Raw genomic sequence first — 27,116 nt, 5'->3', positions numbered from 1 at the left:
CTTCAAATACTTTTTCTGTCCATGTCCTTCTCTCTCATTCTGGGACTTCAAGTACATGTATATTAGACTGTTTAAAGTTGTCCCACAGTTCACTAATGCCCTGTTCTTTTTTGTTTCCAGTCTTTTTCTTCTCTTTCATTTTGGATAGGGTTTACTACTATGTCATCAAGCTAACGAATCTTTTCTTCTGCAGTGTCTAATCTGCTGTTAATCCCATTCAGTGTGTGTGTGTGTGTGTGTGTGTGTGTGTGTGTGTGTGTGTGTGTGTCTATTTTATCTCAGGCATTCTGTTTTTCATCTCTAGAAGTTTGATTTGGTTCTCTCCTTAACATGCCCATGCTTTCTTCTACCTTTTTTAACATATGGAACTACATTTATAGTAGCTCTTTTAATGATCTTAGCTACTAAGTCTTACTGTGTCTGTTTTTTATTGATTGGTTTTTCTCTTCAGTGTAGGTTATATTTTTCTGCTTCTTGGCATGCCAGGGTTTTTTTGTATGCCAGTTATTGGAAATTTTACGTGGTTGAGTGCTGGACTTTTTGTAGCCTTTTAAGTATTTTTCAAGTTTTGTTCTGGGATGCACTTAAATTTTGTTTGTAATATCTTTATTGGAGTATAATTGCTTTACATTGTTGTGTTAGTCGCTGCTGTATAACAAAGTGAATCAGCTATACGTATACACATAACCCCATATCCCCTCCCTCTTGCGTCTCCCGCACACCCTCCCTATGCCACCCCTCTAGGTGGTCACAAAGCACTGAGCTGATTTCCTTGTGCTATGCAACTGCTTCTCAGTAGCTATCTGTTTTACATTTGGTAGTGTATATATGTCCATGCCACTCTCTCACTTTGTCCCAGCTTACCCTTCCCCCTCCCCATGTCCTCAAGTCCATTCTCTAAGTCTGCGTCTTTATTCCTGTCCTGCCCCTAGGTTCTTCAGAACCATTTTTTTTTTTTAAGATTCCATATATATGTGTTAGCATACGGTATTTGTTTTTCTCTTTCTGACTTACTTCACTCTGTACGACAGATTCTAGGTCCATCCACCTCACTACAAATAACTCAATTTCGTTTCTTTTTGTGGCTGAGTAATATTCCATTGTATATATGTGCCACATCTTCTTTATCCATTCATCTGTCATTGGACACCTAGGTTGCTTCCATGTCCTGACTCTTGTAAATAGTGCTGCAATGAACATTGTGGTACGTGACTCTTTTTGAATTATGGTTTTCTCACGTTATATGCCCAGTAGTGGGATTGCTGTGTCATATGGTAGTTCTATTTTTAGTTTTTTAAGGAACCTCCATACTGTTCTCCATAGTGGCTGTATCAGTTTACATTCCCACCAACAGTGCAAGAGGGTTCCCTTTTCTCCACACCCTCTCCAGCATTTATTGTTTGTAGATTTTTTGATGATGGCCATTCTGACCAGTGTGAGGTGATACCTCATTGTAGTTTTGATTTGCATTTTTCTAATGATTAGTGATGTTGAGCATCCTTTCATGTGTTTGTTGGCAATGTGTGTATCTTCTTTGGAGAAATGTCTATTTAGGTCTTCTGCCCAATTTTGGATTGGGTTGTTTGTTTTTTTGATATTGAGCTGCATGAACTGCTTGTATATTTTGGAGATTAATTGGTCAGTTGCTTCGTTTGCAAATATTTTCTCCCATTCTGAGGGCTGTCTTTTCATCTTGTTTATGGTTTCCTTTGCTGTGCTTTTAAGTTCCATTAGGTCCCATTTGTTTATTTTTGTTTTTATTTCCATTTCTCTAGAAGGTGGGTCAAAAGGGATCTTGCTGTGATTTATGTCATAGAGTGTTCTGCCTATGTTTTCCTCTAAGAGTTTTATAGTGTTTGGCCTTACATTTAGGTCTTTAATCCATTGTGAGTTTATTTTTGTGTATGGTGGTAGGGAGTGTTCTAATTTCATTCTTTCACATGTAGCTGTCCAGTTTTCCCAGCACCACTTATTGAAGAGGCTGTCTTTTCTCCATTGTATATTCTTGCCTCCTTTATTAAAGATAAGGTGACCATATGTGGGATTCACTTAAATTACTTGTTAACAGCTTGATCCTTTCAGGTTTTGCTTTTTAATTTGTTCGGTGGGACATGAGCAGCCTTTAGTCTGGGTTAATTTTGCCCCACTTTCAGTACTCTACTCAATGGCCTGTTTAGTATGAGTTTTTTTCACTCTGGCTATTGAAAATATGAGCCATTCCCAGACCAAGGTGAGCTCCAAGAATTGTTCTGCCTGCTCCTTTTCAGTAGTTCTTTCACCACATTCTGGTAGTTTCCTCACTGCAATACTGTAAAGCAATTCTGATGCTGACTACCCAGACTTAGCATAGATTCTGCAGGCTGTGGTCACAGTCCCAACAAGACTGTCATCAAGTCTTACTGACTTGCCAGTTACAAGCTCAGGGGTTCCCCAGGCCACTCACACTTCTAACCACCTGGCTACAAATTTGAGGATTCATGCTAGCCCCTCAGGTTTGATAATTTGCTAGAACAACTTACAGAATCTAGGAGAGTGCTATACTTAAAATTACAGTTTTATTATAAGAGATACAGAGCAGGACCAGACAAATGAGACCCATAAGTTAAGATCTGGGAGAGTACTGAATACAGGAGCCTCTGTGTCCTCTCCCTGTGGAATCAAGATGTCACCCTCTCGGCATATCTGTGTGTTCATCAACCAGGAAACTCAACCAAGATTTGATGTTCAGAGTTTTTAATGGGGTTTTATTACATAGGCATGATATATTTTGTCATTGACCCCTTGAATGAACTTAGTCTCCAGCCACCTTCCCCTTCCTAGAGGAGGTCAGGCTAATATCACCTAGCTCAAAGCCCAGTCCTCTAGTCACATGGTTAATCTTTCCAATATGGCCAGCCCCCCATCCTGAAACTATCTAGGACCCCACCATGAGTCACTTCATTAGCATAAACTTAGGTATGGTCCCAGACACCCACAATGAGTAACAAAGATATCACTTGGGAAATTCAGAAGGTTTGAAAGCTCCCTATCAACAACTTGGGACAAGACTAGGCAAATTATTATACAACACTCAAACACCTTCACTGGTCAGTTTTCAACTGAAGATTCTAGGGAAACCTCTTACAGATCTTTGGAGCTCCCGTCTTTGTAGTGCTCTCCTTTCTGGTGCTGCAACCTGCAGATTCTAACTGCCTTGGCTTCCCTGAATTCTCAACATTTCCTTCTCAACACACAGAGACCAATGAGCTCTAGTTGTGGTCCCCTTCCCTGCCCTGCATCCTCAGAACTTTCCTCAGGCATGTGCTACCTGCTGTCCAGTGTCTGAAAAACATTGTTTCATATATTTTGTTCAGTATTATAGTTGATTAAGATGGCAGAATAAATCTGGAATAAATAATTCCATATTACTCTATCATAATTGGTAGAAGTCTGTTCTTTTATTTAGTACTCTTAGCTAAATCACCCAAGAAAGTTTGTGTGTCATCATTTTCTCCACATGTTAACCTCTAAAAATCATTTCTATAATCTTTCCAAGGCATTTTCCTATAATTACTAGGATATTTCATATTTTATTGCAAAGCCATAAGATGATGCTATTTACAAAAACTTTTTATTTTATTATTATTATTTTTTGTGTGTGTGGTATGCGGGCCTCTCACTGTTGTGGCCTCTCCCGCTGCGGAGCACAGGCTCCAGACGTGCAGGCTCCGCGGCATGTGGGATCTTTCCGAACCGGGGCACGAACCCGTGTCCCCTGCATCGGCAGGCGGACTCTCAACCACTGCGCCACCAGGGAAGCCCGCAAAAACTTTTTTAAATGGTATTTCATATAATTGGCCTATAGTCAAATAAAGTAGTAAGTGGTAGAACCTGATTTCAAACTTCAACAATCTGATTCTGGAGCACATGCCTTTCAGTGTCAAACTCCTAGTTAAACAGATGCAGTATCCTGTTTCACTTTTCTGGTGCCTGTCAGACTTTGAGTTTTTTATTTTGTCAGATGGCCCTTTGGAGCTAACAGAACCCCGATGAAAATTATAATATAGGGATGTCTTCTTTAACCTCCTAGCCCCAGAACTCTCTTATTTTTACTTCTACCCCCACAAGATGTATGTTACCCTCATGTAGCCTTTTGCCTGTTTAAAGCAAGCTCAGCATCTTTCTCAGGCTTGTCCTCCCTATAAACTGCTCCATACTATGAAATTATTCCCTCCTACTTCTCAGGCAAAAGTCTTTTCTATAGTTATGTAATCTTATTGACAAAATATAGCTTACATGTATAGTATAAATGACACATAGTTGTTCCTGCCAAGTAAAGGATAATGGTACTTTTAAAAATGAGTAGGTTTCTGGAAAAGGCAAAACTATGGAAACAGTAAAAAGGTAAGTAGTTGCCAAGGAAGGAGGAGGGATGAGTAAGCAGAACACAGAGGATTTTTAGGGCACTGAAGACATTCTGTATGATAACATAATGATGGATGCATGTCATAAAACATTTTTCCAAACCCATAGAATATACGAAACCAAGAGTGACCTCTAAGGTAAACTGTGGGCTTTGGATGATTATCAATGAGTGACAATGTGGTACACTGTAGATCTATCAACTGTAACATTGTTCTACTTTGGTGGGGGATGCTGATAACGGGGGAGGCTGTGCATGTGTGGGGGCAGGGAGTATATAGAAATTCTCTGTACCTTCCCCTCAGTTTTGCTGTGAACCTTAAACTCTGCTAAAAAAAATATTATTAATTTAAAAATTATCATTAAAAAGTAAATTGGTCAACCCAAATGACCTCACTTGCTGAAATCTCTTCATTGAGATTGTGTCTTTGAAAGCCGGTGCATTCTTTTATTCACTGGTCAGCTTCTCTTTTTATTTTCAGAAGCTTCTTTGACCCAGACTCAGGTAATTAGTAGGATTTCCCATAAGCTGTATAAACTGTAAATAGTTTAGTCCATAGACTTACTGTCAATTAGATAATTTGAGGTTTAAATCTGCTTGCTTTCTAACAATGGAATTCTTTTTTTTTAATTGAACTATAGTTGATTTACAAAATTGTATTAGTTTCAGGTGTACAGCAAAATGATTTGTTATACATACATACATATATATATATATATACACATACATATACATATATTCTTTTTCAGATTCTTTTCCATTATAGGCTATTATAAGATACTGAATATAGTTCCCTGTGCTACACAGTAAATCCTTGTTTATCTATTTTATGTATAGTGTGTGTATTAAGAATAGAATTCTTGTATCTTAAGATTTGCCTTTAAAGTAAAAAAAAAAAAAATCTATCCAAGTGATTATTAGATTCCTTTTGCTCTAAACAGAATAATCCCTTGGTGTGGCTGTTTGAATTTACAGGGTAATAACCTCCCAGGTATCAGTTGTTCTAGTGGTATCTATTTGTTGGCAAATACCCCACATTTAGACTGTCCATGTCCAGCTTTCTTTTTCTTTTTCTCTAACTTGCTATAGTTACAAATGAGGGCTAGAGATAATTGGTTTATAGATGTGTTTACTATTTATTGACCCATAATTTTTATGTGGATTGTTTTAAGTTCAAATTAGCAATTTCAGATAGAGTGAAGATCTGTGCTATAATTTTTATCATTTTATCGTAACAAGAATCATTTTTTAAATAAGAGTTTTCATAGGGGGATGAGAAAAGGACTGATCTCATCAATTTTAGAATGCAAACATGTTGAATACTTATTTTTTAATGTACTTGAATTGAAACAATAGTTAATGGTCATAAACTGAGTTTTTTTTTTTAATGTCTACTTTTATAATTTTTTAGTACAACACCTCAGGTATTGAGCCCCACTATCACATCTCCCCCAAATGCACTGCCTCGAAGAAGTTCACGACTTTTTACTAGTGACAGCTCTACAACCAAGGTAATTTAAAGATTTCTGTATGTCACATTTACTTAATGCTTCCTCCTCTAAAATTTCTGTTCATCGATGACTCAATGTCTGATGAATAAATTAGGAGACTATTTAAAATTTTTTTAATGTTTTTTAATTTGGAGGACCATCTGTAACATTTGTAAATTTTCTTGGTCCTTTAATAAATATAACATAGTAGAAATTACAAAATTATAGTGATGGAGAGCAGGTCAATGGTTATTAGGAGTTAGAACTGAGCGGAGGATGTGACTTTTATAGCATAGCACAAGGGAATTTCTTTGTGAAGTGGTAGAGCAGTCCTATATCTTTATTGTGGTAGTTGATTACACAAATCCATACATGTGACAAAATTATACTGAACTATACACACCAAAATTTTTTAAAAGGCGCGTGTGAAAACTGATGAAATCCAAATAAGATCTATAGTTTTGGTTGCTAGTGTTGTACCAATTCCAATTTCCTGGATTTGATGGTGTACTACGGTTATGTCAAATGTTACCATTGGGAAAAATTGTGGGAAGAGTAAATGGAAATTTTCTGTGTTTTCTTTGCACGTTTCTTTGCACCATTGGAGGAACTTATACCTTTGGTAAATTTTCTTCATCCATTGACAAATATTATGGACAGTCTTTAACTTTGACATATATAGATCAGCAATTTTGTACCTTATAACTTACAATGCTCTGAGACAATTAGATGTTGTATCTACTTACGTTCTTATTTTTAAATAATGAAAGTGATGGGTTTTTTAAAATGTTTGTTTATTTATTTATTTGGCTGCATTGGGTCGTAGTTGCGGCACATGGGCTCTTCGTTGCAGCGCGCGGGCTTCTCTCTAGTTGTGGTGCGTGGGCTTAGTTGCCCCACAGCATGTGGGATCTTAGTTCCCCAGCCAGGGATCAAACCCACGTCCCCTGCATTGGAAGGAGGATTCTTAACCATTGGACCACCAGGGAAGTCCCAAAAGTGATACACTTTCAATAAAGAGAAATGCTTAAAGCTAATGTACCTTAAACACTAGTTAGTTACTATGATTTATTTTCAGAATTGTTGCGTTTCAAATTAAGTGACTTTGATGACTTGTTTTCTGAGAAAAATACAGATCAATCAAAACTGTTTATTTTATATCTAATACTTGAGAAAAAGGGTTGGGGGGATGTCTAAAATAAATGAGTGTAATAAGTGTGGGATTTTCCTTCTTGTTACAGGAGAATAGCAAAAAATTAAAAATGAAGTTTCCACCTAAAATCCCAAACAGAAAAACAAAAAGTAAAACTAATAAAGGAGGAATAACTCAACCTAACATAAATGATAGCCTAGAAATAACAAAATTAGACTCTGCAATCATTTCAGAAGGGAAAATCTCCACAATCACACCTCAGATCCAGGCATTTAATCTACAGAAAGCAGCAGCAGGTCTGTTTTAAATGCTTAATATCTTCTTTGTATTTTATTTTATTTTATTCACTTATTTTAAGTAAATTTATTTATGTTCATTAAAGTGCTTTCCATTTTTTTCTGGATAGATGTTGGAATTTTTAATGAATTATTTTGTAATTAGCCTTTCTAGAAAACCTGACTGCTTTACTGTGTTTTTCTCCTTTGTTTACTACATTGTTTTCTCCTAGAAGGTTTGATGAGCCTTCTTCGTGAAATGGGGAAAGGTTATTTAGCTTTGTGCTCATACAACTGCAAAGAAGCTATAAATATCTTGAGCCACCTACCTTCTCACCACTACAATACTGGTTGGGTCCTGTGCCAGATTGGAAGAGCCTATTTTGAACTTTCAGAGTACATGCAAGTAAGTATGAAAAATAGTTATATATGCCTTTCTAGAGATAATTTAAATTTAATTAAAATGCTTATGCTTGAGAAGCCTAGATATAAAGGGTCAGTATTTATTATGTAATGTCTATATTTATTTTGTCACTATTTATAATTTATGAGCACAATTCTTTCTCGTGTTAAGGGGTAGTTTAAATTCTTTGGGCTTACTTGAGATAGATTTGTAGAGAACCCAAGTCATCCATACATTCTTTTTTTTTTAATTTATTTTTCCTTATTATTTTTTTTTTTTTGGCTTGTGTCGGGTCTTAGTTGGGGCACACAGGATCTTTGTTGAGGCATGCAGGATCTTTTTGTTACGGCACATGGTCTGCTTGGGTTTCTCTCTAGTTGTGCCACTCGGGTTTCTCTCTAGTTGTGCCACTCAGGCTTCTCTCTAGTTGTGGCGGGCAGGTATTCTCTCTCTAGTTGTGGCACGCGGGCTCTGTAGTTTGCGGCATGCGGGCTCTCTCCTTGAGGCGTGAGCTCAGTAGTTGTGGCACGCGGGCTTAGTTTCCCCACAGCATGTGGGGTCTTAGTTCCTGACCAGAGATGGAACCTGTGTCCCCTGCTTGAAAGGTGGGTTCTTTACCCCTGGACCACCAGGGAAATCCCCATCCATACATTCTTATGTGAAACATTTGTATTCTACTTAGTTGGATCTGAAAATATGTATTTACCATGTAATAGATACTTATAATCAATTCTTTCTACTATATATATAGAGTTCTTACTGGGATGACTTTTTGGCATTTAGTATGTTTTATAAATTTAATACTATGAAGAAAGTTGTATGTAATCAAGAACATAATGTCCGTATTACAAGGCTTTTATCATTTTAATTTTAATTATATTTGTTGCTTAAGTTATCTGTTTAAATCAGGAAAGGAGAGGATGATTAGCCTAAAGCCAAAGAAAATTCTAATTTACTCCCCATTTCTTCTTTCAAAGCACTTCATCCCCTGCCCCTAAACTTAAAATTAGAAAAACGTTTAAAAAAGACTTTAAGAAACCTATATATTAGTAAAATTTCTCTAACATAAATTATTTAAAGTTGATAATAAGGTCACTTATTTGCCCTGATTACTTTCAGCATATATTTGAGTGCATGTTGTATCCTAGACTCTCTTCTGTACTGTAATATAGCTAGACAGATAATTGCTTGCCTTCAGAGAGCTTACTTTCTAGTAAGAGACATATTATAAGCCAATAAATATATAAGGACAGGCAATAAGCATATGAAAGAAATAGCAATAATAATAGCAATAAGTCATATGGAAGAAAAATGAAGCATGGTAAGGAGATTGGGAGACAGTGAAGTATGGTGCTATTTTTTAAAAAACATGCTCAGAAAAAGGTTACTTCTCCCTGAATGAGCCATGCAAAGCTCTAGGGGTGAAGTGTACTTCCAGGTAGAGAATAAATTCAGAATTGTAATTTACTGTAAATTACAATTGTAATTTATCTTGTAATTTTTGTAACCTATCTTGTAATAAATTGTAATTTATCTTGTAATTTTGAGTACTAAAGAAAAAAGAGTTGTAGACAGAAAGACTTTTTCATTGCTGGATTGTGGTTTTTTTAATCGGTTCACAGGTAAAAGCTTTGTTTGGATTATTTCTTATTTATTGTTTCACAGGTACTTTACATGAATTTTATTGTTACCCCTAATTATAGAGCAGATGTAGACCCAGATATTTAACTAAAGAAAGCCTTTGTTTCAACTTAATTTAATAAGTTTTTTTTTCCTTTTTGTCTATGGCATAGTCACTTTTCAGAGGAAGCAATAGATTCTGAAAAATTTTAAACCAGAAGGTTTCCAAAACCTGTATTTGGCAGGTGGTTAGGTCTGTCTTCTCTTAACCAATGCATGTTTGAAAAATGCCCATTTGAAAAACTTATCTGTATAACTTTTAAGGGATTCAGGGCAGTCACAAATCTAAGCTAATTTTAGATAGTATATGGCCATATGTAAGAATTGTTCCTATTTTTCTAGTTTTATAAATTCTGTTTCCGTATTTTGTCATCTTCATTTCATTAAGAGTAGACCAGATATTCCTTATTCTAAACTAAACTTGACTTTCAGAATTTTTAACTTACTGAATTGATAAACTGGGGAGCTACATAACCCAAAGCCTCAAACTTCAGGGGAGAGAAGCACAGTTCTGGAAGCTTTGAGTATGGTGAGGAAAAACTTTGACTTGGTAGCTGAGAAGGGACCCTAAAGTCAAGAGAGTGCTGCAGAAGAAAAGGGAATTATACTAGGCAGGGACTATAGTTCCTAGCAGGTAAGACATTGATGGAAATATTCAGTGCTCAACATGCCGTAGGGTTGATGGCCAGCCAAGCCTGTTTTTCCCCTAAAGTTTTCCGCTCAACCTCTTAATAATCAGTACAAAAATAGGTTTTGTATTACAGAGGTCATTCTTCTCTCACCTTTCCTGAGAGTTATTCTATAAAGCCATAATTAAAACATGGAATAGTGTTTTTTGAGAATAAAATAATTGACTTCTTTTTAAATTATTAACTTTGTATAGATCTCTCTTCTGTCTTTTTGGTGGAAACAAATTTTCTTTTCAGAATTCATGTTCCTGCCATAACTTGTTTATAAAAACTAGGTTAAGTGTGAATATGATTACATCAATATTTGACCTACCATGGAAGCTTGCTCAATTTGGCCATGTGTTAGTATCAATACTAGTTCACATAAACACTGTAAAACAAAGCAGCGTTTAGGTCCTATGAGAACAGTGCCCAGCACTCTCCCTCTATATATGTAAATTGTATCAGCTTGTTTTCCCCTTACTAGTTTTTGTATTTCAGGCTGAAAGAATATTCTCAGAGGTTAGAAGAATTGAGAATTATAGAGTCGAAGGCATGGAGATCTACTCTACAACACTTTGGCATCTTCAAAAGGATGTTGCTCTTTCAGTTCTTTCAAAAGACTTAACAGATATGGATAAAAATTCACCAGAGGTAAATTAACTGAAACACTTTGCTTATGTGACTATCTTTTTTTTTTTTTTTTTTTTGTGGTACGCGGGCCTCTCACTGCTGTGGCCTCTCCCGTTGCGGAGCACAGGCTCCGGATGCGCAGGCTCAGTGGCCATGGCTCACGGGCCCAGCCGCTCCGCGGCATGTGGGATCCTCCCGGACCGGGGTACGAACCCGTGTCCCCTGCATCGGCAGGGGGACTTTCAACCACTGCGCCACCAGGGAAGCCCTATTATCTTTTTTTATTTTTTTATTTATTTTTTTTGCCTCACCAGCGCAGCTTGTGGGATTTTAGTTCCGTGACCAGGGAGTGAACCTGGGCCCTAGGCAGTGAGAGTGCAGAGTCCTAACCAGTGAACCACCAGGGAATTCCCTGTAGCTATCTTTTGATCATCTTTACCAAATGGAAATGACCCAAATCATTCATTTAGTATCACCCACACTTATTTTCGTATTCTTCTGTATAGGCAGGGACTCAGAGAAGAAGGGGAAATCCTAGAGTATATGGTGCAGATTCACAAATAGAAAAATCATAAAGCAGATATTTCATTCAGGATTAATCAAGACTTGGTTTTGTTATAATTGCTGTTGTCACCAAGAGTAGAGTTCATTAAACAGAAAGAGAGATGTTTTTTAAGTGCTCATTTTAAATTAAAATAATAATTTTAACTGTCATTTTAAGACATAGGCACAGTTTACATGTTTCAGTCCTATAAGGATTTTATTTCCATGCATCTCAGAATATTTAGTGGTACTTCTGTAACATATTTAAGCTTCTATAGTCTCCATGAACACTGAATTGGCAAATACTGAACCATTGCTCCTAGGGGAAATACACACACACATATCACACTTGGATCCAGCAGTGATCACTAAAGCACTGCAAGTATTGATTTTGGTTTTACAAATAAATTTTAGAAAGTAGACAAATTTGCCAATATGGAATCCATGAATGAGGATTGACTATATTAAAACTCTTTCAGTTGTTGTCTTTCTGTTGTAAGTAAGATCTGAGTCTTAATTTTAGTCATAGATTGCTTTTGTTAGAAAAAAATAAAACAAAATTTTAATTGTGCATTTGGTTCTTGTTTCCATTTTTTTAAGGCCTGGTGTGCTGCAGGGAACTGTTTCAGTTTGCAACGGGAACATGATATTGCGATTAAATTCTTCCAGAGAGCTATCCAGGTTGATCCAAATTATGCTTATGCCTATACTCTATTAGGGCATGAGTTTGTGTTAACTGAAGAATTAGACAAAGCATTAGCTTGTTTTCGAAATGCTATCAGAGTCAATCCTAGACATTATAATGCATGGTAAGTGCTAACAAAGTCCAAAGGCAGTGTCTTATTGATGGGGCTGATACTCAGTAATTTTTCTTGTTAGATATCTCTTTGTTGTCATGAATTTGATTACTAACTAATACTTAAGAATGGTACCTACTAGTTGATAACTTCTAACCAAAATGGTTTTTTATGTGAAATTTATACCTTTAACAAACTCTTAACTAATGCCAATAGAATTCCAGATCCTTATATTCAACAGTTTCAACCTTTTCTCCTACCAAATTTTTGCAAATAGGTGGTTTTGTTACTTTGATTTGCTACTTTTTCTTAGAACACTAAAATGGTGATTAAAATAGAAAGTGGTTGGGACTGTGGAAGGTTAATCTTTTGGGTTAATCATTATAGCAATTTTCTATTTGTCACTAAATCTGAAGCACTAGATTATTGAAATATATTTTTTCATTTGTGTATATGTGCTTTTTAATGGATATCTCATTTCTAAGTAGTTACATTGCCTGAAAGATGGCCTGATAAGTGCTAGCTTCTGCTGACCTATTAAACAGTCAGGCTTGCCAACATTCACATAAAGTTCTCTGTGATATTTTCAGAGCTCAGTTCTTAATAGGACTTCTGTTGTTTTTTAAATGTGTACTGTCTGTTCTGCTATATTGCAATAGTTGTATTCTTAAAAAAACTTTACCATATCAAATATTATGCTATAAAAATAATTGTTTCAATTAGAGAAAAGGAGGAATATTTAGACTAGCAAGCTTTTACTGGGAAGAATTTCAATATTGAGTTATTTAGGTAACTATATAAGTATTTAACTAAACATTAAGCAAGTTTGTTTTTCCAACTCCAATCTTCAGTTATCTCCACTTTCACCATTATTAGCACAGAACTTTTCATACCTTTACTTCACCTCTAACACAATTATAATAATAAACAAAACCACACAAATAAAGGAGATACACTATTGTGCTTTTTTTCTTAATTATTTGGTGTTTATTCCCGATCATCATTAGCTAGTTTAGCCAAGAGGGATCCTTAATGTAAATCAGTAACAATGTGTTCATTTGATGTTTTGAAAACTCAGGAAAAATACCTGTATATCAAGTTACTATACTGTTACATAGCCTTTAAAATGTATAATTTTGAAGTCTATTTGAAGCCTTTAAAAAATATAATTTTGAAGTCTGTAAATTTTGAAATCTATAGGAGCATATTTTTGACACAGTGAGTGGGGAGACGGGATGGAAGCAGAACATGACACTATGCATATTCTAATTATAGTATAAAATATATATGCATTTGGACAAATAACATGGAAGTAGCATTGTTAGGAGTTTAGGGTCTAGAATCATGAAGGAACTGATTAGCATCCTTATTAGCTGTATAACTTTGGGCAAGTTATTTAACTTCTCTAAGCCTCAGTTTTTTTATTTAAAAATGTGATTGGTAACAGTACCTATCTCCTTGGTTCCTTCTAGGATTAAATGAGATAAATCACACAAAGAATTTAACAAAATTATTGGCACACACACACAATAACCACTCAGTAAAAATTAGTTACTAAATCTAGATTGTAGTGGTGGGTCTAAGGATGTGGTTTCTTTTTTCCCTCATTTTTATAGTTTTATTTGATTGATTGATTGATTGACTGGATTGGATTTATTGTTTTTACCTGTAAAAGTGACTTGTCTAGAATTCTTTGACAATTTTTTATCATGACTGATAGTTTTTGCCTATCCTAAGACCATAAGTATTTTTCTACTGGTTTATTAAAATGCCACGTTCCATACATATCCTTTTATTAGTTGAACTAAATTAGCAGTTCATATCCCTAAAATTGTACTTTATTTTAAACTCTCAGGTATGGTTTAGGAATGATTTATTACAAGCAAGAAAAATTCAGCCTTGCAGAAATGCATTTCCAGAAAGCACTTGACATCAACCCTCAAAGTTCGGTTTTGCTTTGCCACATTGGAGTAGTAAGTAGCTTTCTAAGTATTGTTCAGTTAATCCCTTTTGAAATGTTTGTTATTGACTTAATTGGTATAATGAAAATTAGGGCTTTTTGTTATTGTTATTCTTTTTTTTTTTTTTTTTTTTTTGCGGTACGCGGGCCTCTCACTGTTGTGGCCTCTCCCGTTGCGGAGCACAGGCTCCGGACACGCAGGCTCAGCGGCCATGGCTCACGGGCCCAGCCGCTCCGCGGCATGTGGGATCTTCCCAGACCAGGGCACGAACCTGTGTTCCCTGAATCGGCAGGCGGACTTTCAACCACTGCGCCACCAGGGAAGCCCTATTGTTATTCTTGAAACAATATCCTGGATTCTTTTACAGCCAAAACTATTGCCTTTTTGCTTGGCATAAAGAGAAATCACTGGAGTACCCTCATTCCTTGGGCAAGTTACTTAATTTCTCTGAGCTTCTATTTTATGAATGATGAGTAATACCACCTTGCATACCTCATAGGGTTATTATAACACTCATATGAGATACTTCATATTTTTGAAAGCAGTTTTCCATGTTAATATTTAGCTCCTAAATTAAGTAATAATTTAAGGCAAATTATTTACTGTATTTTAGCCTCTGAGTGATATAGATATGTCAGGACTAATTAAAATTATTATAAGGCAGTGTGGATTGCCAATTTTATATTTATTTTTTTTAATATATCTGATAATAAGTTGTACTTTGATAAGATAGGAGAAAAGGTATGTTTGCTTTTTAAAATCTCATTTACTAGTTTCTCTGCAAACATGGTACCTTAAGTTCTTTTTCTTGCCCTCTCACCCCCTTCCCCTCTCCCTCTTTCCTTCCCCTGCCCCTTTTTCTTTCTCTCAGCAAGTTTGGCTTTTGTGTGAACAAGCGTACAGTATGAGGAAAATTATATTAGTTTGGAATTTCACTATTCATTTTGGGGGAAGAATTCCAGTTCTTTATAATAATTTTCTTAAAAATTGACATGGTACCTTCTTTTATAGTTAGATACTGTGCAAAAAATATAAAGTATGTCAAATTAAAGATTTTTTTCCATCACTTTACTTAAGATAAACCAAACTTGATTATCTCTTGATACCTTTTAGTGAAGTTGAACATTTTTATTTTTTTTTTTTTTGCGGTACGCGGGCCTCTCACTGTTGTGGCCTCTCCCGTTGCGGAGCACAGGCTCCGGACGCGCAGGCTCAGTGGCCATGGCTCACGGGCCTAGCCGCTCTGCGGCATGTGGGATCTTCCCGGACTGGGGCACGAACCCATGTCCCCTGCATCGGCAGGTGGACTCTCAACCACTGCGCCACCAGGAAAGCCCCAAGTTGAACATTTTTTAAAGTAGGCTTGCTTCTAAAGTTATTGTGGAGCAGATTGTTTTATAATTTTGAGTGGTTTCTTTGAAGTTTTTAGATAAAAGAGTATGCTCCTCTGTTAGGGAACTAGTATTTAGGATTTCACTTCTGTGGGCAGAATATTTGGCCACATGTAGTAATAACCTTCTGCAAAGATCATTGCATAGATGAATTTAGCACCAGATGTTGGCAGTACCTACTCTCACATTCTTGTTCGTTAAAGTTCCACAATCCCATCCATTCACTCCACTTTATTTTATTTTATTAACTTATTTATTTATTTTAATTGAGATTTTCAAGGAACATAATTTCAGTTTTAATCCCACTTTCCAGTCACACTCAAATTCCAGGTAAGAGACTGGGTCACGGTTTCATAATTATACAATATAAAACAGACAAAGTGTGATGGTTGAATACCCGCCACTGGCCAGTTTCTAAAGCCCATAGTCCAGTATTGTGTGATCTGTGGGTTCTAAGACCTACAAAGGTCACTTATCTTTGCTATAGTTTCCCTGTTTTTGTTTTTTTTTGAAGTATAGTTGATTTACAATGTTGTGTTAGTTTCAGGTTTTCAGCAAGATGATTCAGTTATATGTATATTCTTTTTCAGATTCTTTCCCATTATAGGTTATTATGAGATATTGAATATAGTTCCCTGTGCTATACAGTAGGTCCTTGCTGTTTATGTATTTTGTATATAGTAGTCTGTATCTGTTAGTCCCAAACTCCTAATTTATCCCTCCCCCACCCCTTTCCCTTTGGTAACCATAAGTTTGTTTTCTATGTCTGTGAGTCTTTTCCACTTCATTTTTAACATATAATTCACCTAAGGAGGAACAGAGCAGAATATGAGTACACAGGAATAAATAGTGAGACTTGGTTGGTTTTTTTTAAGTTATTTAAAATAAATTATTTACTACCCAGAATTACAGATTAATGGTTTTCAAATACGTAAAGCAGAAGGACCATTTTTAAAACAAATTCCTAAAATATGTAAAAGTGTAATTGTTCCGAGTGAAACGGGGTTGGTAAGTTTTAGAGCCAAATCCTCTAGGGGTTCTTGGAAAGTTTCAAAAAGTCTAATATTTAGAGGACCATAATAAATCTGTTAAAATGTGAGTATTATCTAGCTAAATAGTACAGATTTTCTTGAGAAGGAAGACAAAGGTTTTTCTTATCTTTTAGGCTTAAAGGTAACCAACTATCTACTCTAAAGATAGAATCTTAATTATCATTATGTAGGGTAATGGTGAATTGGGAGCTATGTTGGTTTTGAGTCACACTATTTGGTTTTCACCTTTCTTCATAAATATCAAAAGGAAAAATAGGATCTTTATTTCTTACAGGTTCAGCACGCACTGAAAAAATCTGAGAAGGCTTTGGATACCCTAAACAAAGCCATTGTTATTGATCCTAAGAACCCTCTATGCAAATTTCACAGAGCCTCAGTTTTGTTTGCAAATGAAAAATATAAGGTAAGATATATACATGTATCTTAATCATCTCCAACATTGTACTGCTTAAGTTTTGCCCCTTTTTTAATAAACTAAAAGTTATTTATACTTGAATTTTTATCTTAAATAGTCGATTTTCCCCATTTTTAAAAGCTATTAATTTTTTTGTGCCTGTGTGATTTTATTTCTTCATGAGAAGTACTCATGGGAAGGATGGGTGTATGGATATTTAGGAACATATGGTTATCCCTTGAAAAGATTTCCTATGTGGAAAGGCAGTTATCTTAAATGTAAAACCTAAACCATCCTGATAGGACCAAAATATGTGAACAGATGACAAATGAATGTGTGCATTTTTCAATAAGTATTTATTTGAGTATCTGTTATATGTCAGGCACTAGGAATATAGTGGCAAGTGAAGCAACCATATTTCCTGCCTTTGAATAGCTTACCATCTAGTACCCTTCTAGAGGGAGAACAGACATTAATCAAATAATCACAGGAATAATACATAAAGGAAAAGTATACATAGTGAATTATGAGATCTTATAACAGGGAGACTAGGTAATCATAAACTATGAATCCAAAGTTTTGATTTTAAGTTCAGGTTACTTTTTAAATAAATTCAGGCTCTTTCTACTAAAAGCAGTTAAAAACTTACCAAAAAAATACCCGAAATTTAAGTGCTCGGAAAAACTTGGGCTAAATAATCCATTTTAGTAGACTCTTTCCCTAGAAATCTGTTCTTCCGGGACACATTGAAACTTGCTGAAATCGAAAAATACAAACTCGGTGGTAAGCCCTTAACTTTTTACAAGACTAAGAAAGATATATAAAGGGATTAAATGTATAATTTATTCTTTGTCATTTATTCAGTAATTCTTCTAGTCTTGCTCTGGTTTTCTTTATGAAGAAGTGGATGTCTAATCCTACTGTTCTGTCCTTTTAAAACTTCTTGTAAATCTAATAAACACTTTTAACTTGCTCTTTGAAGTACTATAATTGTAATTCAGCATTTGTTTTCATTTTTTTGCTTCACTGTACTTCTCTAGATATGTGGCCAGGTTTTTCTGTTGAAGGATTTTATTCAATTTATTGTTCTTAAAGCCATTTTAATGCCACCACACCTACCAGGAATGCCATGTAAATCAGCCCTATACTTGCTTCAAGAAGCTCATGTTCTAATCTGATCCACTGTCCAGGCTGTAATGGTTATAGTCATTTTTGAGTACCAGCTTGGGGCTTGGCTACTTTGATGCATGGATTAGATACAGGTAGAAAAAGGGCATAAGGAACAGTTACTGATTGCTTCTGAAATGTCTTGCCTCCAAAATGAAAATCAAATTGTGTTAGAGGGCCACCTCAGTCTCTCTGTGGCAAAAACATTGCTGGACACCACCCTATTTAATGTGTTGTGTTGATATCTAGTTGTGTAAGTCTTAAGTCTTTTAGGGCAAAAATGAGAACTCTGGTGCTGTGTTAGACACTATTTCTCACTGTTTTTCTATTTGCAAGTAGATTATCGGGGAGGAGGCATGATAGATACATGAAATTTTTATAACAATTGTAACGTATAGTCATAGGAAAAAACACATCAATTCTGAACTGTGTGAATTGTGTGTGGTGTGGAAGTACAGAAGTTTGGGGGTATGTTATGTTGATTAAAATTTCTTTAAAGCAGTGATTCTCAAAGTATGGTCTGGGAGCTTCTGGTGGGGGTGGTCCCAAAAACCCTTTCAAGAAGTCCACAAGGTCAAAACTATTTTCCTAATAATATTTAGATGTTATTTGCCTTTTTCACTTTCATTTTCTCCCCAGTGTACAGTGGAATGTTTCAAAAATTACTTGATGTGATATCATAACAGATTGAATGCAGAAGCAGATAAGAGAGTCCAGCTGCCTTCTGTTAACCAGAGATTTGCAAAAATGTTAAGCAATGTCACTCTTCTCACTGATTTTTTATTGTTCTGATTAGAAAAATATTATGTTAGTTAACATAACTAGGCCAGATTCCTAACAGTGGGATTGCTGAATCAATGTTTACCTGCAGTTTTTAACTTACTAGATAATGCTAAGTTGTCCTCACACAGAGGTTGCATCAATTTACAATTCTGCCCTCAGTGATGAGAATACCTGATTTCCCTCACTCATGGTAACTTTATGTAACATCAAATTTTTTATTTTTGTCCACTTACTAGGTGGAAAATTGACAGTATCTCATTTGGGGAGCCAGTTTTTTGGGGGTTTTTTTTGGTTTTTATTTTTGGCTGCGTTGGGTCTTCGCTGCTGCGCTCAGGCTTTATGGCGAGCAGGGGCCACTCTTCGTTGTGGTGTGTGGGCTTCTCGTTGCGGAGCATGGGCTCCAGGCACATGGGCTTCAGTAGTTGCAGCACGTGGGCTCAGCAGCTGCAGCTCACGGGCTCTAGAGTGCAGGCTCATCAGTTGTGGCACACGGGCTTTGTTGCTCCGCGGCATGTGGGATCTTCCCAGACCAGGGCTCGAACCCATGTCCCCTGCATTGGCAGGCAGACTCCCAACCACTTCGCAACCAGGGAAGCCCCAGTTTTTATTTTTAATCATCATATCTTTCTTTTAAATACAAATGCAGTTTTCCTATCTGTCTTTTCAATCTCCTGAACCCTTTAGCAGTGGTCAGAAAATTGCTAGATAATTTTAACTCAATTCAGAGGGTTAAATTTTAGGCTCTTCATCATTAGTTAAAATGTCAGGTTGGTATTCAAAGCTTAGTGCTGGTGTCAGGGAGAAGGTACATGAATAGAACTTCAGAGTTCTGCAACTTAGTTTTTAAGACACTTTCATATACAGTGTGATAGTATTTAGTTATTTTAAACAAAATGGTGACAAAAGCAAGGGTTGTCACCTCCATATTTCACAAAGAATTGTGTGTGTTTTCAGTGAATTTTGGTGAATTCCTGCCACTTCTTAGTTCCTGTTGTCATAAGTATTTTCCTTGCATTTTATTTTCACAACAAGAATTAATGCAGCAAGGAAGCACATTGATTAAGATCTAGTAAGCTTTAGTTAAGATGATTTTGGAAATTAAGTAAAAACACTTGCTTAGTCAAAACTGTACAATTTTGCTAGTGTGTTTTTCTTTGCTTTTTTCAGTCTGCTTTACAAGAACTTGAAGAATTGAAACAAATTGTTCCCAAAGAGTCCCTCGTTTACTTCTTAATAGGAAAGGTAAAGATTGGGGCCTGGGTTCTAAACTGTGACTTTCATAACAAATATTAATTTTGAAGAATAAATATAATATTTTATTGTGTAATATCTGTTGAGCAAATTCAACTGGAGCTCTGAACTAATTGCTCTGGAAATAAAGAATGGATTTAGTTTAACATTTAAGAAGGTGATATCCTAATGAAGAAGCAAGAACACACACCCTATAACCCTAATCCTTCTATAGTTTTGGAAGTGTATTAGCACTTGCAGCCAATGGCCAGTAATGAGTTCATAACTGAGGCTACCTCAGGGAAAGCCCTTAGCTTCCAATTATCAATAAAATACTCAAAACATCCCCCAAAAGAAGAAAAGTAATGCCGCTGTGTTGTTTAGTTTGAAAAAATGGCTTGCAAAATTTCCAAGGCCAGACTAGTCAGGATTTTACACACTGGGCCCCCAGATGCCAGTTGGTTAAGATAGCTGAGGACAGTGGACAGGTGCTGAGAGTTGATATAACTCTGTTTAAAATCAGTGTAAATGAATGCTAATCAAGCAGCTTATCGTCCATTTCTTTCCACTATCATTGTTCCAGACAGAGTGAGGTTTATTGGACGCTCACTACCTGAGAGATATAGGCAAGGAATTCTGAAAATAATATCTGAATATATTAAAAGGAACTCAAAAGTTGGTATGAATTATTCGATAGGATGAAAATGTTCTACTCCTCAGAATGAATTTATAGCACATAATCAAGAGCCTAATTTAAATTTAAAATGTTTAGGATTTTATAGTTGAAGCTTACAACTTAATGAAAAATGTAGTGCTGCTGTTTATTTTTAGGTTTACAAGAAGTTAGGTCAAACGCACCTCGCCCTGATGAATTTCTCTTGGGCTATGGATTTAGATCCTAAAGGAGCCAATAACCAGATTAAGGAGGCAATTGATAAGCGCTACCTTCCAGATGATGAGGAGCCAATAACCCAAGAGGAACAGATCAGTGAGTATCATCCATGTGAATTAGGTTTATATGTGGTTATTCAAACTAGAAAGCTAGTGAAACACCACATCAGAGTTGGTAAGATGAAACAGATATTTATTTATGGCACAGAATAAACATGGAAAATTTTTTGAGTATTCAGAAAGCTACCGTTTGTATAAGGATTTAGGGACTGCTTTTTTATTTATCTCTAACCATGTTAGATTCTTTATACCAAATGAAATTTTAGGGAAATTGAACAGGGTAGTATAATAACAGTGTGCATATGGAGCCAGGTAACTAGTTTCAGTTCTGGATCTAGTTTGCTGTGTGATTTTTGACAAATCCATTGCTGATTTTTACCTAAGCTTCAATCTATGTAACTAATGCCTGCCTTATCTGCTTCATAGGAACGTGATAGGGGGAGAAAAGATGATAGGTGTGACTATGTTGAAAACATTATAAGTGCTAAGTGAATGAATAATAAATTTGTGCACATTTTAAAGTACTGACAGATCTGTAGTAGCTATTCAAATTCTATGTAGCTCTCACAAATCTAAAATCTAAATATATGGCAAATATATTTAAATGGAGAGATCAAAAAAAGAGGAAGGAACAAAGAATTAGATTGATAACTTAAGGCAGTAAATACTCTATCCCTATATTGAATCACTATATTGTACACCTGAAACTAATATAATATTGTAAATCAGCTGTACATCAATTAATTAATTAAAAAGCAAAAAATATATATACTCTATCGCTTTATTGAGAGTATGTCTTAAAATAATTAGTGAGAGCCAAGACTTAATATATTAATATTTTTTAATAAGAGAATTGAGAGACCTCTGATGAGATAAACTAAGATGACTTTGTTTCAGAAATACATTTATATTCTATATTTTTGTGAACTAACGGACTGTCCCCAAAGTGGAGTCAACAATTGGATGGAATGTCAGAGAATAGTTCTGATTCTTAGGTTAGGAATATGAATTCATTAGGGAGAGGCAGTTTTAGTAGTTAAAACTCTCTTTTTTTTTTTTTTGTGGTACTCGGGCCTCTCACTGTTGTGGCCTCTCCTGCCACGGAGCACAGGCCCTGGACGCGCAGGCACACGGGCCCAGCAGCTCCGCGGCACATGGGATCCTCCCGGACCGGGGCATGAACCCATGTCCCCTGCATTGGCAGGCGGACTCCCAACCACTGTGCCACCAGGGAAGCCCCTAGTAGTTAAAACTCTTAAAGGTGAAATGCAATAAAATAATCTTAGACATGCTATAAAATAAGGAATTTGAATCGCATTTTATTGAAGGATATCAGGATTTTTAAGGGCTTTTATTTAAGGTCTCATCTCTCTGAATATAGTAATTTTCTTGTTTCCATGAACCAACAAAAAATATTTGTCAGATATCTTACTGTAGACTTTTGTTTTATTTTTAAAGTGGGAACAGATGAATCCCAGGAGAGCAGCATGACAGATGCAGATGACACACAACTTCATGCAGCTGAAAGTGATGAATTTTAACTTCTGGAAATCAAGACTTTTGCAACTGGATGTGTGACTAGTGCTGACGTGTTTCTTGTCCTTCCATATACTGAGTCTTCACTCTTGAGCCAGCAGTGTCATCATCCATCACTTATACCCTGAGTGTGCCCCTTTCATTGGACGCTGACTGTACACAGAATGAAAGGCAGTGCAATATTTAGCTGCTAACAAGACTGGCTCTTTCACCAGTATGAATGACAATTTAGGGGATAGGGTGGGGAACTTTCTTTTCTTTTTTTTCTTTAATCTCCCTTTGTTGGAAAGCTATCATGGAAGGAAGAGTTTTGTTTTATCTTGAAGGAACCATTAGATATGGAAAGTGGTGATGAACCAGAATCTCTTGGTCGTTTTTCCAAAAATTTGTTTTTACTTGGTTCTGTTCCTGATAAACAAAGTGACTGACCTTCATTTCTAGGTTCTTCAAGAATGGTGTTAGCAAGTGCCAGATGGAACAATAAGACATTGCCTATAACAGAGTAACTTGATTGCCAAGGAATGTAAATTACCTTAAACTTGCAGTGTCTCCCATAAACAAATATAATGGGCATATTGGAACTCATATGTACGAATCAATATCCCTCCATACAGTGTACAATTACTCTTGGCAAGAATAATGTCTAACCAAGAATTTTAATTTATTCATCTTGCTTCAGAGTGTTGATCATTGTTGTCTAGGTATTATAAACTTTAAAATTGGTCCTTACCATATTGCCTCTTCTCTTTGAGCTCTGTGGGATCACCTTTAACATTCAGAGATGATAGAAGAGTTGCCCACTGAAAAGCCAAAAAAAGGCTCTTAATAACCATTTAAGTTCACCAGAAGAATCAAAATGAGAACACTAAATGGAAAGACTTTAAGAGATCATGATAGGGAAAGCCTTAATACAGTCAGAATCCTCCCATAACTGTGAATCTATATTTGTTCAAGACGGTATCCCTCTGACTTGTCTAAGTGTTTAAGCAGGGTGCAAGAATGTGTGGTTACCTTCAGTTGAGGTCATTTCCATTCTTTTCAACTCTCTGCTTCAAATTATTTTCAATAGTGTGAGTCACCAAAACATTTACTGAGAGTGATTGGGTTTAGGATATTAGAAATTCTTAGCTGAAAAAAAAAACCCCCGCTCTTACGAAGGACAGGAGTTCTCTTTTGAGTTTGTCATAATATATGTTGATGTGTTTGGGGAATGACCGTAATTTTAAAGATCTAATTATGCATAATGAAATGGGAATTATTGGAATTTCACAGTAACCAATTTAAAGTCTTAAATTGTGTATCTCCTTTATTGTAATGTATTGAAATTTTTAGAGAAACTTTAGTTAACATTTTATTAAGTGCCAATGTCAGAATATAACAAATTTATAGTTTCTTATGAATGACAGGCCTACAGTTATTGTTTTGGATTATTTGATGAAGGACAAACTTATCTACTGGTTACCTGTATTTGTTAGTCAGGCTGTGAAAATAACGTGGATTACAGAAGATAAGAAAAAAATTTTAGCCTGTAGACTCAGTAATTTTCTATCATTTACTATTAATCTGCTGATTTGAATGTGGCTTAGATACCGTTACAAACTAATTCAAGTCAGAGTCTTAGATTAGGTATTGGGTGCCAGAGAGGTATTTAACAAAATTTTCTACCTAAATCTGTATATGTGCTGCCTAAAAAAAAATAATTTATAAGAAAAAGGAAAGGTTGTGAGTAAACGAATATCATTAAAAATTCCCAAAGGCTAGCACTTGGATTCTAACAAATATTCCATTTTTATCCATTAGTTCTGTAATATTTAATTTTATATTCTTTTATTTTTTTAATTGGCAAATCATAAGCCAGCTGTATAACAGTATCAAATATAGAGTTTGATAGAAAGCTTTGAACTGAGCTCTTTGTTACAAAGCTTGGAGAAAGCTATGCTCAGAAACAATTTGCTGATGTATAATTAGTTATTTTTTGTAGTAGCAATTTATGTCCTGTGCCAGAAGTAAGTCTTTCTGGTACTAATTTTGAGACCAGGGATAAAAGGATAGTTGTGGAAGGCACAGCATGGCAATGGTTGGCTGAGGGATAATCAGCCTAAGCTTGACCTGATTGCATTTTCCTCACACCTCTACTTTCAAAGTCATTTAGGTATTTGAAGCCTTATTTCCCACCTATTTACTGTTTCTGGCTTTCTCTTTTCTTTTTTTCTTTCTTTTTTGCTTGGAATGGAGATCAAACAACCAGAAGAAGATATGCATTTTGATCGAGCAAAATGTTTGCTTCAAATTTCAGAAGTTATTTTAAAGGAAATCAGAAATACTAAGTACTTTGACTTCCTTGTTTCTCTTTAAGCTTTTCACACGTGTGTACACACACACACACACACACTCTCTCTTGTTCAGAAGTCATGTTGTGGCATATTTTCCCCCTTGGAAATGGTTCTTAACTCTGGGATTTTAGAAGTTTGGAAATATTTTTTCAAGAGAACAATGGTACTCAAAATAATGAAAGGTGGTCCTACTTTTTCTGTATTTCATTACTTTAAAATTTTTATTTTTTCCAAGAACTGCAAGTGACATTTGAACCATGCTGCTGTTGTACCTTAAACAAAAACTCAGTGATAACCAGTATTTAGTCTATTAAAAATGCTCTTTTTGAAGAAAAAAGTTTGCAAGTCTCTGTTTAGCCAGAGTATAGTATGGGTCTTCACAAGAAATATGGTGACCTGTTTTCTTTGTGAAAACCTAGGAAAATGCAAGTGTGGGTGTGATGTGTGTGTTCTATTTGCATTGAAACAATGTAATTTTGTGTCTTCTTTCTGCTTTTCCTGACTTATTTCGGAAATTGTACAGTCTTGGGGGGGGAAAGTCTTTTCTGTTAATATATTTGCAATTCATTAAAGGATATGGAAAATCCAAATAAATTACTTTTGAAAGCAAATTTATAATCAAGTCATTAAAGCTGTATAAGAGCTGTGCCATCTGTATTTTTATAGTAAGGCACAGCAAAATAGTGAAAGATTACAGTTTTATGTTCCACAAAAGTCTAGGGCAATGTTTCTCTATTTTTTTTTAACTTACACCCTCTTCTAATATATATATGTATATATTTAACTCACACTGTTTTTTTAGTATTATTTGGAATGTCAAAATAAATATTGTGACCAAAAAATGGTAACTTTTAGAATGTATTTTTCCCAAACTACAAAAGTCCCTTGCCAGCAGCTGCTACTTTGTGAGTCAACTGCTTTTTATTCTTTAATCATGTGATTTCTGAAATTCCTTTAAAAGGGACACACAGCTTTTTTGTTCTAATTAGAATCAATTTTAAATATCAAGATCTGAAAGAAGTAGAATATAGAAACCAAATTTTACTCTAGTTTGATATCTTGGAAAAAGGGTAGAGAGCTGAAGGGTTTTGTTCAGACTTGAAGAAAGGGTAGCAACAGGGAAAAAGACATAAAGTGAGGTGCGCTGGGCAGGTGAGAGGGAATGACTCAGACTGTAACCTTCCCTAGGACCGGCCATTTGCTGTCAGCAGGGCAGGGATAACTAGAAGTGTAGGTAGGAAGTATTCTTTGGTTTGTTTGGCCTCTAATTAATGGTTCATGAAGGTTCAGAAGTGCAAACTTTGCTAAATACTTATGTTCAGTGAGTTCTTGCCATGTGTACCGTGTTACCTTGTGTACAGTATTTTCAGTCCTCAACCCTATAAGGTAGGTGCTACTGCATTTTACAAAAGAGAAAACCAAGACTCAACTATTAAATGATAGAGCTGGACACTTTTGGCATTTGTGTATGTTCAAAACCTTTTACTTAGTTTTGGACTTCTCTGGAAGTTTCACATCATATCTAATGTTAACTCTCAAGTGTCCTCCCTAGCATTTTGACATTGAGTATCACAGAAGTTCGGGTTTTACAAAGGAAACTTTATTACTAACTGTAGATTTAAATCTATTATATGCTTAGTCCTTTGAAGGGGCTTTTATGTATACCCTGCCTCTGTACTTTTCACACTGAAACTGAAAGCGGTATCCCTTTCTTGAGTAACTAGAATTTGCTTTAAAGTAGGAAATTTTAGGTCCTTGATTTTCCTTCCATTTTTACTTTTTTTTTTTATTAGCAATTTCCCTTAACACAAGCATTCTTTTTATTCAACACCCTCAAAATAGAATTTTCAATTTGAGGCTAAAAGCTGTATTTGAGAAGAAAATTCAAATGCATAATGCATCACTGGAGTTGGAATAAGAAAAAGAGTAAGTAACAGTGGGAGCAAAGAAGAACAGTGGGAGCAAAGGAGTAGAATTAAGGTTTCTAATCATGTATTTTTAAAAAGCACTAGACTGATATCTAGGAAATGTAGACTTTGCCCCTTAGTTGCTGTGGGACCCTGAAATTAAACTTTTTTTCTCACCAATACAAAGAAGATAAGATCTTACCCTTCTTATCCCACAGAGGTCTGAGGACCATGTGTTAAAGCATGGAAGTGCTTTGTAAAACTAAAGTACTGTACAAATATACAGTGGTATTATCAGGGTGGAGGTGATGTTATAGAAACATCACAAATAGAAACACATATATACACATATACTATATACTATACA

The 27,116-nt window shown here is 35.6% G+C and overlaps 1 protein-coding gene across 2 annotated transcripts in view; it reads left to right on the top strand.

Moving 5' to 3' along the window:
* CDC27 (cell division cycle 27) overlaps window positions 1-25,453 on the top strand; it is a 61,992-nt gene extending 36,539 nt beyond the window's left edge. Inside the window, exons 10-19 of one of the 2 annotated variants that reach the window (XM_082603447.1) lie at window positions 5,814-5,913; window positions 7,134-7,341; window positions 7,557-7,726; window positions 10,573-10,725; window positions 11,848-12,056; window positions 13,900-14,017; window positions 16,723-16,851; window positions 19,960-20,034; window positions 20,854-21,010; window positions 22,432-25,453. In XM_082603447.1, the coding sequence (XP_082459573.1) occupies window positions 5,814-5,913; window positions 7,134-7,341; window positions 7,557-7,726; window positions 10,573-10,725; window positions 11,848-12,056; window positions 13,900-14,017; window positions 16,723-16,851; window positions 19,960-20,034; window positions 20,854-21,010; window positions 22,432-22,514 (1,402 nt within the window). In that variant the 3' untranslated portion in view covers window positions 22,515-25,453. Of the gene's footprint in view, window positions 1-5,813; window positions 5,914-7,133; window positions 7,342-7,553; window positions 7,727-10,572; window positions 10,726-11,847; window positions 12,057-13,899; window positions 14,018-16,722; window positions 16,852-19,959; window positions 20,035-20,853; window positions 21,011-22,431 lie in introns of both variants that reach the window. The other variant, XM_082603446.1, reaches the window with a different exon arrangement.
* The last annotated feature ends 1,663 nt before the right edge of the window (window positions 25,454-27,116 follow it).

The sequence above is a fragment of the Mesoplodon mirus genome (genome assembly GCF_964341445.2).
Source record: "Mesoplodon mirus genome assembly, chromosome: 18".
NCBI lineage: Eukaryota > Metazoa > Chordata > Mammalia > Artiodactyla > Ziphiidae > Mesoplodon > Mesoplodon mirus.
This window is presented reverse-complemented; position numbering and strand designations above follow the sequence as displayed.